The sequence below is a fragment of the Lagenorhynchus albirostris genome, chromosome 9 (assembly GCF_949774975.1).
Source record: "Lagenorhynchus albirostris chromosome 9, mLagAlb1.1, whole genome shotgun sequence".
NCBI classification, from domain to species: Eukaryota; Metazoa; Chordata; class Mammalia; order Artiodactyla; family Delphinidae; genus Lagenorhynchus; species Lagenorhynchus albirostris.
Window position 1 is genome coordinate 6,078,569 of NC_083103.1, and position 15,757 is coordinate 6,094,325.

At 49.1% G+C, this 15,757-nt stretch overlaps 1 protein-coding gene across 1 annotated transcript; it reads left to right on the forward strand.

Moving 5' to 3' along the window:
* The first annotated feature begins 126 nt into the window (after positions 1-126).
* Positions 127-2,852, forward strand: CCDC87 (coiled-coil domain containing 87). Its single transcript, XM_060158506.1, has one exon. It carries the CDS (start codon positions 127-129, stop codon positions 2,836-2,838), a length of 2,712 nt encoding a protein of 903 aa, XP_060014489.1. The 3' UTR covers positions 2,839-2,852.
* Positions 2,853-15,757: the final 12,905 nt, after the last annotated feature.

A 15,757-nucleotide genomic window follows, 5' to 3' on the forward strand; every position in this document is an offset into this window, starting at 1 on the left:
CCACCCACCCACCCACGGCCACGCTGCGGCGGGCAAGGGCTGCGCAGGCGCACTTGGGCCATCCGGCCCCTCGTTGCCTTAGTAACCGCCGGCGCCGCCGGCGCCGCCAGCGTCGCGTGGTCTAAGATGGAGCCTTATAAGCCCGAGTTCCAGCGGTTTTACCACCGGTTGCTGCGTCCGCTGTCGCTCTTCCCCCGCACGACGACGCGCACAGAGTCTCAGAAGCGCCTCTCGCAGGAGGTCCTGATGCTGCTGCCCCTACCGGTCTCACGGCTGACGGTGGCGTCGCTCTGCCGCCAGGTAGCGGAGCGGCTGGCCAACAGCGGGCTGGAGGCGCGCGCGCCTCGCAAGGTACGACTCCGTTTCACCGAGGTCATCCTGGATGAGCTAAAGTGCAGCTGGCAGGAGCCCCCCACCGAACCTGGTCTGAGCCACTTGAACAATCAGAGGCTGCGGGAGCGGCTCCTGGTCTACGTGTTGCTCAGCAGCGAGCAGCTCTTCGTACGCTACCTGCACCTTCAGAAGATCATGTCGACCCCCGCAGCTGTCTTCACCGAATCAGCCACGCTCACCCGGTTGGCCGCCAGCCTCGCCAGGGACTGCACAGTCTTCCTCACCGGTCCCGAGGTCTACCGTGGCCTGCTCGCCGACTTCCGCGCCCTGCTGAAGGAAGGGCAGGTCCAAGTCTGCGTGCCCAGACTGCGCCCCCTCGGCCCCACTGCGGCTTTCAGGCTCTGCCCTATCCCGTGGCATCACAGCACTGGCTTTGCCCAAGTGCCATATTCCAACCTTAGCCTGAACTACCTCATCCAACTCAGCCGCCCGCGAGAGCTTGTCAGTGAGCCTGAACCGGACCCAGTGAAGGAATGGAAGTCCATTCCCCAGCTGAAGAAGAAGAAGCCTCTCCGCTGGCTGTCCACCATGCAAAAGGGGAGAGAAAGCAACTTCAGTTCACAGATTGCCTCACTGCCTGGGTCCTCTGTGGCTACCCCCAACCAGGTTCCCCCCACCTCCCACTTGCCCCTCTCCTCCCAGCTCCAGAGGGGCCAGTCCATGCCCTCTCTGCGTGAGGGCTGGAAACTAGCAGATGAGTTGGGCCTTCCTCCATTCTCTCCTCGCCCCTTAACCCCACTGGTCCTGGTTGCAGAGAGCAAACCAGAGCTGGCAGGGGACACTGTGGCTGAGGACCTGAAGCAGAGGATGAAGAACATGCAATTGGGGCGGTCTCACTACTCACCGCTGGACTCGGGCCTGCCCCCACTCTTGGGGGCCCTGACCTACCGCCCAGCTGCAGCACATCACATGGAAGAGCTGCAGAGAATGTTGAAGGGCCTTGAGGAGAAGGAAGCCTCAGAGCAGTGGAGCCCCCAGTCCCCCAGATCCCATCCACTTGAACCACAGCCAGTGACTGTTACTTTGAAGCTAAGAAATCAGGTGGTCCAGGCAGCTGCTGTACAGGTCTCAGCAAGAAACTTTTTGGATTCCTTCCACGTTGAGGGGGCCGGAGTCCTATACAACCACCTGGCTGGTGAACTGGAACCCAAACTTATCGAGGAAATGGATACTGATTGCACTTTGGGCAGTAGCATCAGGGAGGTGTACAAGGAGCTGATGAGCCATGTCTCTAAGGACCGCTTCTCTTTTGACCAGGGGCCCCTGGTTGAGCCTGCAGCCAATAAAGACTGGTCGGCCTTCCTATTCTCAGCCTTTCTACGTCAAGAAAAACAGCATCGTTTCATCAACACCAAGCTGGCTGGACTTTCTTCCCTGAGAGCTAACACTTTACAGTCCAACCCTGATAAGATGTCCTCCTTCACATCACTCCAAGCACATAAAAGCTGGGAGAAGTGGTCAAACAAGGCCTCATGGCTGAACTGGTGGAAAACGACTTTGTCTGTGGGTGACTACTTCAAGTACCTCACCACCCAGGAGACAGACTTCCTCCATGTCATCTTCCAAATGTATGAAGAGAAGGTTCCTGTGGAGATCGTGGCCCCTGTCAGAGAGTCCCGAAAGATTCAGCACCCACCTCCCTTGCTTGAAGATGACGAGCCAGACTTTGTGCCAGGAGAGTGGGATTGGGACACGGTGCTGGAGCACAGGCTGGGAACTGAGAACAACAGCCTCCTGGAAGACTCTCACAAAATCCTGAGCCTACAGAAGCGTCTGGAGCAGCTGTGGTCCATGCTTGAGGTCCCTGACAAAGACCGGCTGGACATGGCCATCAAGTACAGCTCCAATGCCCGCCTGAGGCAGCTGCCGTCACTGGTGAGTGCCTGGGAGCAGGCCTTGCAGCCCATTCAGCTGCGGGAGGTATTGCTGGGGAAACTGGAGTGGTTTGAGCGACAAGCCTCCGACCCTAACCGCTTCTTCCACAAGACCGACATGGGCCTGAGTCGCTTCCTGGAGGAGAATCAGATCCGCAACCATCTCCATAAGAGGCTCGGTCTAGTGGAGGCTCCTTTGGTTCCCCTCCTGGAGGAGATCGAGTTAGTCTTTGGTGAGCCAGTGACCTTCAAGGGGCGGCGCTACCTGGACAAGATGAAGCATGACAAAGTGGAGATGCTCTACTGGCTGCAGCAGTGGCGGCGGGTCCACCACCTGGTCTGGGCCAAGGGGGCCTCCCATCAGTCAGCCCTGTCCAGGAAGCTCAGCAGCCAGCCTTTAATAGCCCCTGGGAATACACCCATTACTCTGACCAGGCCAAGTGCCCTCAGGTCCCTCCCTCACCCCCATACACCCAGCAGCTCACCCAGACCTCTGGACTGCTTTGAAAGAAGAAATATCTGGGAGTGTGGGGTTCAGGAAAAACTGTGCTTCCAACTACCAGGGGACTGAAATTAGCACTTTATTTTAACCATGAAGTTCTCATAAAAAAATCCACAAGCCCAGTAGTCCCATTTCTGTCAAGCCATGAACAGCACAGCCAAAAACTCATGCATCAATAGAGAAGGGCAAGAGGAAATAAAGTGTGAAGGATGTAGCTTTATTAGGGTAGTCTGTGTAGGCCTCACTGGGAAGGGGAGATTTGAACGGAGGCTTGAAGGAGGGGAGGAAGTGAGCCCCATGGACATCTGGGACAACAGTGTTCCTGCCAGCTATTGGGAAGCGTAAGGCAGGCGGGTGCCTGGGGTGTTCCAGAAAAGCAAGGTGGCCAATGCAGGTGGAGCAGAGCTAAGGGGAAAGAGGGATGAGTCAGAGGGGTCGTGACAAGGTGCCAGGGGGCAGGTTAGATTATGTAAGGCCTGTAGGCCATTGTAAAAATGATTTCAGAGATAGCCTATGCATGTATGAACACACATGAATGTGTTGTCTATACACATGTCTTTACACCAGCAGTAGCATGCTGTCCCCTGTTTTGCCCCTTTCTTTTTTCCCCAATGAGCTTGCCTCAAGTTCATTCCACGTCGGTACACATAGATCTGACTTATTCTTTTTGATTGCTATCTAGTATCCCACTGGGTGTTTTTGGTTTTGGTCTTGGTTTTTTTTTTTTTTTGGCTGTGCCACGCGGCTTGCAGGATCTTAGTCACCCAACCAGGGACTGAACCTGGGTCCTGGCAGTGAAAGCGTGGAGGCCTAACCACTGGACTGCCAGGGAATTCTCTGGGTGTATTTTTATTTTGTTTAACCAGTCTCTTATTGTTGGACATTTACAAACAAAAACAATGCTCTAAAAAAATCCTTGTTCATCTCTTTAGTATGTGCAGCTATTTCTATGGTTTAAGTTCCTGGAAGTGGAATTATATCTAAGCATAAGCACTTGTAATTTTGATAGATATTACTGATTACCCTCCACAAAGGCTGTAACCATTTGCATTATTGTCAGCACTGCATGATGATAATAATAATTCCCCACTCTCATCAATAGTGTTATCAAAATTTTTAATCTTTACCATCTAATAGGTGAAAAAATTGCATCTCATTTGAGTTGTGTTCTCATCTGTCTTATGAGTGAAGTTGCATCTTTTAGATATTTAAAAGCTGGGTTATTTTCTGTAAGATTCTCATGCCCTTTGCCCACTTTTCAATTGGTTTTGACTATTCTTTTTTTTTGGCTACGTTGGGTCTTTGTTGCTGTGCGCGGGCTTTCTCTAGTTGTGGCTAGCGGGGGCTACTTTTCGTTGTGGTGCGTGGGCTTCTCATTTAGGTGGCTTCTCTTGTTGCCAAGCATGGGCTATAGGCATGCGGGCTTCAGTAGTTGTGGCTCGCGGGCTCTAGAGCGCGGGCTCAGTAGTTGTGGTGCATGGGCTTAGTTGTTCCGCAGCATGTGGGATCTTCCCAGACCAGGGCTCAAGCCCATGTCCCCTGCATTGGCAGGCGGATTCTTAACCACTGCACCACCAGGGAAGTTCCTTACTATTTATTTAAATTAACACTAATCCCATTATGTGTTTACAGAGATAATATATGTTATGAAAAACGACTTTTTTTTTTAAAGTAGTGAAGAGTGGCTATTTTACTCTTTTGCAAATCTCCTGAATGTCTGGCTTAATAGGAGACAACTGGCTTCTCATGTTTCTGCTGCATCTGTTGCGATATTGCACGTCATGCAGCCTCTGGAAAACACTGTACTCAGAAACAGGGAGGGTAGAAAAGGCAAATAACGTGTCAGCAGTATTATGAAAATTTTTTTTTTTTTTTTTTTTTTGCGGTACGCGGGCCTCTCACTGTTGTGGCCTCTCCCGTTGCGGAGCATAGGCTCCGGACGCACAGGCTCAGCGGCCATGGCTCATGGGCCCAGCTGCTCCGCGGCATGTGGGATCTTCCCGGACCGGGGCACGAACCTGCGTCCCCTGCATCGGCAGGCGGACTCTCAACCACTGCGCCACCAGGGAAGCCCTGAAAATGGTTTTGATATCATGAAACCCCAGAAAGGGTCTGGGGTGGCCCAATTTGTATTTTTTTTGAAATAGAGGAAGGGGCACAGGTGGGAGCAAAGGCAGTAGTGAGGGTGGTGTTAAGGACTGTGAGACATGATTCGGGGGAGTGGGCAGTTGCTGGGGCAGGGGCAGTGAAAGTGGGGGAAGGGTTGGGTGACCAGCTTGTTTGCTTATAAAATGTCAAGCCAGAGGTAAAATACAACTTGAAAAAAACAATCGGCAATTCTGCAAATTGGTCATTTAGCTGCTGGACAAGCACATTGGCTTCTGGTGATCTGGCCACGCTGGGAAGCTGAGACCCACAGAGCTGAAGTCCAGTCCTGACGGTTCACCAGTGCTGGCGGGGACTGGATCTAGGCCCAGGTGCTTCTGACTTCACTAAGCCTACAGCCCCACCCCCTTGGTCTTGGGGTTTCTGTGCCTGGCCCACCTCTTCCTTGTACTGTTGTTTATCAAACCGTTTTCTTTATGTTGACTCCCTTTTTAAGAAAATTGTATTGAAGTATAGTAGATTTACCATGTTGTGTTAATTTCTGCTGTACAGCAAAGTGACTCAGTTACACACATATATACATCCTTTTTTATATTCTTTTCCATATGGTTTATCACAGGATATTGAATATAGTTCCCTGTGCTCTACAGTTGGACCTTGTTGTTTACCCATCCTAGATATACTAGTTTGCATCTGCTAACCCCAAACCCCCAGTCCTTCCCTCCCCGACCTTGGCAACCACAAGTCTGTCCTCTATGTCTCTGAGTATACTGACTCTGTTTTGTTTTTTGGTTTTTTTTTTGCGGTACGCGGGCCTCTCACTGTTGTGGCCTCTCCCATTGCGGAGCACAGGCTCCGGACGCGCAGGCTCAGCGGCCGTGGCTCACGGGCCCAGCCGCTCCGCGGCATGTGGGATCTTCCCGGACCAGGGCGTGAACCCATGTCCCCTGCATCGGCAGGTGGACTCTCAACCACTGTGCCACCAGGGAAGCCCACTGACTCTGTTTTAAAACTTATTTTAAAAGGCAATTTTAATCACACTAGCTAATACTATATAGTGATTATTAAGTGCCAGACTCCATTCTAAACACTTTTCATGCAGTAATTCATTGAGTCCTCATGGCAATGCAGTGAGGTAGGCACTACTGTTATTTCAAGGCCCAGATGAGGAAACTGAGGCACAGAGTGGTTATGTAACTTGCCCAAGGTCACACAACTAGGAACATGGCAGAGTCTGGATTCAGACCCAGAGGTCTGACTCCAAGTACATTCTCTTAACCACTGTACTGTTTCTTATCATAAACTATAAAAAAAACCAGGTCTGCCCAGTTGAAGTCCATGGGGAAGAGCTGAATATGATCAGATTTTCGGCTTTCATCGTTACCTGTCCCCGGAGGAAATCAGGCTTTCGGACAGCCCACTTGATTCCCAGCGGTGACTCTGAGGCCCACATCATTCTTCTTTCAGGCCCAGAGCACTGAACTCCTCCCAAGTGGCAGACACTGCTTGGTGGGGGGGGAGGGGGGGATGGTGGGAAGCAGAGCCAGAGGAAACCAGAAAGAACCAGCCGCTGTCGCCGAGGAGTTTAAAGTTTAGTAGGGAAGATAATTTCAATAATATGGCAAGTGAAGGGTACGGTGGGAGCCCACAAAATGGACATTCAACAGAGCCGGGCATAGGGGAAGGGTGATCTGGGAGAGCTTCCTGGAGGAGGCCACACTCAATTGGAGTCTAAATTCTAGAAGGTTGAGTGGGAGTCAGCAGGCACATGGTGGCAGAGGAGAAGAGGAGAGCTTTCCAAGCCCAGCGTGAGCAAAAGTACAGGAGAGGAACATAGTGTATGGGGGAGAACTACAAGTACTTTGGCATTAATCAGCCTTGAAAAGGCCGGGAAGGGAGTGAGACTGGAGGCGGAGGCGGAGGCAGGGCCAGGTCCAGTGTGGGCCTTGTTCTGTAGGTGTTGGGAAGCCATGTATTCACCAGCAGATACCTACCGAGCACCTGCTCGGTGCCTGGGGCTGCTCCAGGTGCTGAGGACGCCACACTGCACAATACAGACAAGGACGCTTCGTGTTCTGGGGGAGGACACAACAGCCAGGCAGGTAAAACAAATGATACAGGGGGAAAAAGCCAAAATGGCAAGAGAAAATTCAGAGAAAAGCAATTTAAAATAGGGGATCGGGACTTCCCTGGTGGCACAGTGGTTAAGAATCCACCTGCCAATGCAGGGGACACGGGTTCGGGCCCTGGTCCGGGAAGATCGCACATGCCGCGGGCCGCGGAGCAACTAAGCCCATGCGCCACAACTACTGAGCCTGCGCTCTACAGCCCGTGAGCCACAACTACTGAAGCCCGCGCGCCTAGAGCTGGTGGTCCACAACAAAAGAAGGCACCGCCATAAGAAGCCTGCACACCGCAATGAAGAGTAGCCCCCGCTCGCTGCAACTAGAGAAAGCCTGTGCGCAGCAACGAAGACCCAAAGCAGGTAAAAATAAATAAAAATAAATAAATTTATAAAATAGGGGATCATGGAATTCCCTGGCTGTCCAGTGGTTAGGAATCTGCGCTTCTACTGCAGGGCGCACGGATTTGATTCCTGGTCAAGCCGGGGCACGGCAAAAAAAAAAAAAAAGAAAATAGGGGATCAAAAGAGGGAATATTTGAGCAAAGACTGGAAGGAGTGGAAAGAGAGCTGTGTGATACCTGGGAATGAACATTCTAGGCTGGGGCTAATGTAAGTTCAAAAGCCCTGAGACGGGTGTGTGCCTGGTGAGTGAGGAGGCCAGTGTGGCTGGAGTGGCACGGACCAGGTGGGGAATGCTTGGGAATTAGGTCAGAGAAATAAGGGGGTTTTATCAGGCTTTAGTCAGAGGAGTGACATTTGGCTGCCCCACGGGTGAGGGTTAGGAGGCTGCGGGTTGGAGGCTAGCAGACAAGGGTAGAGGCTGCCACGGTGGGAAGATGAGCCAGGACGGAGTGTTTAGGAGGCAAATTTGGCAGCGTTTGGTGAAGACTGACTGCGGGGAATGAGGGTAGAGAGTCAAGGGCACCTCCTCAGTGTCCTCCTGGGTGTCTGGCTTGGGCCTCTGGTGGAGCCCTTCATGAAACGAGAGGATGGAGGGTTTGGTGGGAGTGCAGTGGGGGGAGATGATGAGTTCAGCCCTGAAAAGGTTAAGTTTGCAAATTCCCTGGTGGTCCAGTGGTTAGGACTCCACGCTTCCACTGCAGGCTGGTGGGGTTCAATCCCTGGTCCGGGAAATAAGATCCCACAAACTTCATGGCAAAAAAAAAAAAAAAAAAGTTAAGTTTGATGTGCCTGCAGGGCATCCAAGTGGAGATCCAGAGGCAAATGTTTTTTCTTAGATGGACAGAAATTTTGCTAAAGATGGAAATCTTTCAACAGCATACTTATATCCATATGTCTTATGTCACTGCTCAGATATCACAAACTAATTTTCTAGGTCAACCTGGGGCCTAAAATATGTAAAAGAATTATTTTTTTACAATTTTACCAAAGCTAAACTTTTTTTTTAAAAGGTATTATTCACTAAATACAAAGTTCACCTAATACCACTGAGTTAGGCATTGCTATGGACTAAATGTTTGTGTCCCCCCCAAAACTCATATGTGATGATGTTCGGTGGTACTTTGGGAGGTATTTAGGGTTAGATGAGATCATGAGAGTGGGGCCCCAGCCCTTATAAGAAGCAGAAGAGACCAGAGCCCCCTCTCTTTCCACCGTGGGAGGATACAGCAAGAAAGCAGCAAATGACAAACCAGGAAGAAGGCCTTCACTAGGCACTGGTCTGCTGGCACCTTAATTTAGGACTTCCCGGCCTCCAGAACTGAGGAATAAATGTTTGTTTAAGCCTCCAGTCTGTGGTATTTTGTTACAGCAGCCTGAGCAGACAGAGACAGGCATCATCAGGTATATCCCAGCCAGGGAGTCAGAAGTCCCAGGTTTCCCCCATCAACAGAGGGGTGGATAAAGAAGATGTGGTACATACATATTGTACAATGGAATATTACTCAGCCATAAAAAAGAACAAAATAATGCCATTTGCAGCAACATGGATGGACCTAGAGATTGTCATACTGAGTGAAGTAAGTCAGACAGAGAAAGACAAATATCATATGATATCATTTATATGTGGTCTAAAATAAATGGTACAAATGAACTAATTTACAAAACAGAAACAGAGTCACAGATGTAGAAAGCAAACTTATGGTTACCAGGGGGAAACGGGGGGAGAGATAAATTGGGAGATTGGAATTGACATATACACACTACTACATATAAAATAGGGAATTCCCTGGCAGTCTAGTGGTTGGGACTTGGTGTTTCCACTGAAGGGGGCACAGGTTCCATCCATGGTGGGAGAAGTAAGATCCTGCGTGCCGTGTGGCCAGAAAATAAAATAAAATGAAATGAAAAATATAAAATAAAATAAAATAAATAACGTAAAATAAAATCCTACTGTATAGCACAGGGAACTTCTACTCAATGCTCTGTAATGACCAATATGGGAAAAGACTCTAAAAAAGAGTGGATATATGTATATGTATAACTGATCCACTTTGCTGTACGCCTGAAACTAACACAACATTGTTAATCAACTATACTCCAATAAAAATTTTTTTAAAAAAAGGAAGAAGAGAAAATACTTGTAGAAAGAACAAAACAAACAAAAAGAAGTCCCAGATTTCCCATTCATTGTCTGTGACCTTGGGCAAGGAATTCCATCTCCTTTTCACCCATTCATTGATCGCATATTCAGTGAGCTATGGCTGTGCTTAGGCACTGAGGAGAAAGCAATGAATGAGCAAAGCTGACAGGGTTTCTGCCCTCAAGAGCGAGTAGAAGTAATGGAGAGGCCTGTGGATCACCCGTGACCTTGAGCCTCCCTTCCTGCCTTGAGAGACTTAGGAGCAGGTAGGTTATGTCCAAGCCCAACCAAGCCCTGGGACCTGGGACCTGGGCTTTATGTGCCTTATTTTATTGTACTCTCATCTCATCCCTGCAAGACATCTATATGCTTACCCTACAGATGAAGAAATGCTCAGAGAAGCAGAGCTATTCGCTGAAAGTCTTATAGTTAATAAGTGATAGATAAAAATTTAGAACTTGTGCTTCCCTGGACACCATCGAGAGAGTGGAAGACACCCCACAGGATGGGAAAAGAGATTTGCAAGTCACATATCCGATAAGGGAATTGTATCTAGACTATATAAAAAACTCTTACAGCTCAATAATAAAGACAAATAACCCAATTTATTCTTTTTTTAAAATTTTATTTATTTATTTTTGGCTGCGTTGGGTCTTTGTTGCTGCATGTGGGCTTTCTCTAGTTGTGCCAAGTGGGGGCTACTCTTCGTTGCGGTGCGTGGGCTTCTCATTGCAGTGGCTACTCTTGTTGCGGAGCACGGGCTCTAAGCGCACGGGCTTCAGTAGTTGTGGCTCGCGGGCTCTAGAGCACAGTCTCAGTATTTGTGGCACACAGGCTTTGTTGCTCCGCAGCATGTGGCATCTTCCCGGACCAGGGATCGAACCCGTGTCCCCTGCATTGGCAGGTGGATTCCTAACCACGCGCCACCAGGGAAGCCCCTAGTTTCAGGTTTTAAATCGCAACACCTCATCTGACCAAACTCCCCAAAATAACAACTTGCTGGCTGGTTAAGGCAGAGATTGAAGTGGGTTCCACGGAGGGAGTTATTAAAATGTCATCCTCTCCTACTTCAGGACCTTGAAGGCCTCAGGTCACTTGGAGATGACCTTTCTAAATTAAAAGGTAATTCCTATGAAGGGTGTAAGATAGGGCACAGAGTAAGCACTAGCTATGCGTTATTATTATTGTTGTTGCTGTTATCGGATGATTCCTAGGAGTTATACAACAGTGAGGTGAGGTCATTCTGGGATTAGGGTGTAACAAGAATCTTCAGGGGGGCTTCCCTGGTGGCGCAGTGGTTAAGAATCCGCCTGCCAATGCAGGGGACATGGGTTCGAGCCCTGGTCTGGGAAGATCCCACATGCTGCGTAGCAATTGAGCCCGTGCGCCACAACTACTGAGCCCACATGCCACAGCTACTGAAGACCCCGTGCTCCGCAACAAGAGAAGACTCCACGATGAGAAGCCCGCGCACCACAACAAAGAGTAACCCCTGCTCGCTGCAACTAGAGAAAGCCCGCGCACAGCAACGAAGACCCAACGCAGCCAAAAGTAAATAAATAAATTTATTAAAAAAAAAAAAAAGCATCTTCAGGGGCTCTCTGAAGCTGCTGCAGCCTGAGATCTTAGCCACAAAGCAGTGAGGATATGCATCGATTTATGCATGGAGCTCTAGAGCCCTTGGGGATGGAGGTGGGGAAGGTCAGTACACTAACCCTAGGCCTAATGATTCAGCCAGGGAGACCTGGAAGTGGACCAGAGCTGCTCACTCAAGGCTGAGAGATGTTCCCTGAGATATATTCACCTCTAGGAAAGGAGTCTGGGCTCAAGACTTTGGGCCCAGAATCTCCATCCATCCATCCATCAAATCATCGAAGAAATATTACAGTAAATCCACTAAGGGCCAAGGCAGGGTCATTTTTTGACCCTTGTTGGTCTTAGTCTGTCAGACTTTTGGGGTCCCCACCCCACATCTTCTCACATCTGATCAAATGCACCTATGTCCCACATCAAATAATATTTTGCTGTAAATTTCTTTGAAAGAAATTTTATAGTTTTGCTTTTGAAATTATCTGACTTCATGTAACTTGTTTAAACTATGATTTGCTAGAAAAATGTAAAAATAAAGAAAAAACAAACAAAAAAACAGTCCAGTGGGAATAAGCAAAGTAAGGACAGGGTATGATGGATGTTGAAAGATACAGTGTTCTGAGAGAGAGGGAGGGGGCTCCTTTAGACGAGGTGGTCCTTATTCTGAAGAAATAGCATTTAGGCTGAGACAGGACAGCTGGGAAGGAACCTGCCCCCTACAGAGCAGGGGGAGTCTCTCCAGGCAGAGGGAACAGCCAGTGCAAAGGCCCTGAACCTGGAAAGCACTTAGCTTGTGGACAGGAAGAGGGTCATTGTGGCAGGGGCTGAGTGAGGGGCAGTGAGAGAGCACGAGATTAGTTCAGACAGGAGGGCAGGGGCCAGGTGATGCCCCTCCGTACAGGCCATGGTACGGAGTTGAGATTTTGTTCTAAGTGGAGAGTGCCAGTTAGGTTTGGCTCCCTGGGGAGCAGATTCAGAGAGGGTGATTGGCGGGCAGGAGGTCCATTAAGGAGTGCTCTCAGGATCAACACGGGTGGAAGAGAGGGGAGGGAGGCAAGACTGAGCAGAGGGAGAATTTGAGCTGCGTGCAGTCTCAATGGGCACCTCCCCTGACCCAGCAGGGAATTCTGAAGCTGGGATGACCCTTCAGATTTGTCATTAGATGCAGCTGCCTGGGGGAGTGGGCATGACTCTTCAGCCGAGGCCCTGAGGGGTGGACAGCGGAGGGCAGTGAGCCAGTAGCTGGACACCAAGTCCATCCCTGAAGAAGAATCTGGTCTGTGCGTCACAGCCCACAACCTGATCCAGTTTATGTTTAAGGAGGCCCCTCTAGCTGCTGCGTGGAGAGAATTAATGGAGGGAAGAGTGGGTCCAGCCAGGCCAGCAGTGATGGTGGTTTGGCCATGAGTGATGGCTGTGGGAATACAGATAAGTGGATGATTCTTGGAGACATTGGGAGGTGGAACCAGAGCACTTGAAGATGGATTAGATGTGAGGCATGCAGGGAAGGGAAGAATCAAGGATGCTTCAGGTCTGTGGACTGAACAACCGAGGGAACAGTGATGCCATATGCTGAGATGTGGGATTCCTGAGGGAAGTGGCTGGGTGGGAGGTGAGAGACCAGGGAGAGAGCGCCCCTCAACTTCCTTACAGGCTCAAGACTCTGGAAGTGTCCAGGACCAAGCCTCAACAGCGCCATCGTGTGGTGGTAATAAGCCATAACAGCAGTGGACTCCAGACCTCAGTTGCCTGCAAGGTGGGGAAAGAGGTCAGACCACAGGAAATACCCTCAGAAACCAGCGCCTCTTTCGGACTGAGTAAATCGCTGCAGATTTTGGACAACTCAGAGTGGGCGGAAGATGAGGAGCCTCAAAAGAAAGAGGTAGCTAGGCAACGGAGTTTGAGGAATTATGTGAGAAAGATAAAATGGTGTTACTGTACCTGTGCCATAAAGGAATCAATCAACATAATAATAATGTTGACAGCTACCATTCAGTGAGCAGATAGGAGGAGCCGCATGATCCCGTGTAATCTACACGCATCAATACAAGGAGGCTCAGAGAGGTGAAAAGATGTGTCCCAGGTTATACAATAGTAGATGGTGGTGGAGTTAGGATTAAAACCCAGGTCAGCCTACCAATGGATCTCAATTCTGTTAGATCCAACACGCCATTTTAACAGTAAATATTTTACAATGCCCTCTTTACATCCCGACATCTGGATTGTGCCTGATGCATTATTGTGCTCTCGGTCAATATTTGTTAAATGAATGAAAGAAAATTCATGGATAGTATCCTACCTAACGACATAATTTTTTAACTCAAGTAAAAAGAAAATGAAAGCAATTTGTGCTAAAGAAATCTGCATTTCCACATTTACATGCTCAGTCAGGATCACATCGGAAGACGTAACAAGGTGATTATTGTGAACTGGGATCACCCCAAATACTGATCTAGGCATGATCTTTTTCTTTTCTTTTTCTAAATTAATTAATTAATTAATATTTAGCTGCGTTGGGTCTTCGTTGCTGCACGTGGGCTTTCTCTACTTGTGCTGAGCGGGGACTACTCTTCCTTGCGATGCGTGGGCTTCTTACTGCTGTGGCGTCTCTTGTTGCGGAGCACAGGCTCTAGGCGGCGCGGGCTTCAGTAGTTGTGGCACGTGGGCTTAGTTGCTCCGCGGCACGTGAGATCTTCCCAGACCAGGGCTTAAACCCGTGTCCCCTGCCTTGGCAGGCGGATTCTTAACCACTGCGCCACCAGGGAAGTCTGAAACATGATCTTCTGAAATGGTGAATGTAAGGCCAACTGGCCCGAGGCAGGGTAACACAATCAGATTCACAGGTTGCATCAGACCGAAACTCGCCGGAGGTTGCATCAGACCGAAACTCGCCGGACCACCCAGTTCCAGAAACTGACCTGGAGACATTCCGGACCACCCAGTTCCAGGAACTGACCTGGGGACTTTGCACCCGGCCCAGCCTTACCCGCCTTTCGAGGGGCGGGACTGTCCCCCAGGATACCCGAAAAGACCACCAAATAAGGAATACCCTGCGCCCTCCCAGATTCACCACACCCCTTTCCCTTCTTCCCCTATAAAATCTTGCCCAACCCTCGCCCGGGTGCGATTTCTCTGGCCCCTTTCTCTTGGACCAGTGAACCTCGCCCGGGAGCGCTCCCTAATAAAGCTCACTTGAAGCTTTCCTCTGTTTCGTGGTGCCGATTGTTAAGATCCGACCTTACAGTGAATGCCCTTTGTAAAGATTTGAACTCATACAAGGAAAATTCTTCCCTGGGGTTTATTTTAGTAGACTTCCTGGAAAATTTAGTGTATGCTATAACTGCACATAATATTACATGTTTACATATATAACAGAGTTAGGGTTCTTGGCGCAGATAATTATAAACAGGTTTTTCCTCTTACATAAATGACCAGTGGGACATTAGAAATCTGTGCAGGACACGGAACAGTTCTGTTATGTGGGACTGTCCTGAACATTGAACGATGTCTAGCATCTCTGGCCCCTGTGTACTAAGGACCAGAAGAGCCCCTATCAATGTGAAAACAAAAATGCCCCTACATATTTCCAAGTTCAAATTTCCAGGGACAGTAGAGCTCCCTTGAAACCTCTGGTGTATGTGAAAGCCTAGGCACCTAAGCTTTGCTTAACTGGCCTTCTCCTCTTTCCGAGCCCCCCCTCCCGTCCCCCCCGCCCCCCACAAAGATCTGGGCTTTCACACTCTCACTTCTCATCCCACCCTTTAGGACTCTCTCTGCAAGTGTTTGTTTGTTTGTTGCTAGAAGACTAGAACTGAGGTAATGAATGAGGTACATTTCTATCTTATTTCTGCAAATAGGCTCAGAGAAGTAAAGTAACTTGCTCATAGCCACACAGCCAATTTGAAGTGGCTAAACCAGAATTAAAAGCTAGTCAGTCTGACTCTAAAGCCTGTGATTTTTCCCTCTTTTCTAATCCCTTCTCACTTTCTCCTACCTCTCAGTCTTGGGGAAACAAGTCTTAGGAAACTGAAGTATTTCACTTACTGGGTAAAATTTTTAGAAGTGTCCACCATTTCCAAGGGTCAGGAGGTGAGCTGGAGGGATCTGGAATAGATTCAGACCATACAGCTGTTAACTACCATTTTCATAAATCAGGTGAAATTCCCGGAAGGAAACCCTGCTGTTTGCCCTACCTTGTCCTAGAAAGGGAAGTTCCATTTGGCCAGGTCCAGGGTGTTGGGCCATCCCCTAGACATTTTCATTTCTGGGTAGCATTTGCTTCAGTGTAAATGCAGACCTTCTCAAACCCTAGTGGCAGAAGAGGGCGAAATCAACCCCTTATCCTGGAACCTAGGGATGAGCTGCAAGCAACTACCATTTCATTGAAAATTCAGGTCTTTAAAGAAGTGCTGCTGGAATTCCCTGGCAGTCCGATGGTCAGGATTCATTTGGTGCTTTCACTGCCACAGCCTGGGTTCAATCCCTGGTCAGGGAAATGAGATCCCTTAAACCACTTGGCACGGCCAAAAAAAAAACAAAAAAAAAAAAAACTGTAAATTTTGCACACCATCCCTAATATTTGGGGGACATTCCAATAGAAAATAAATTTAAAATAAACTTCATCT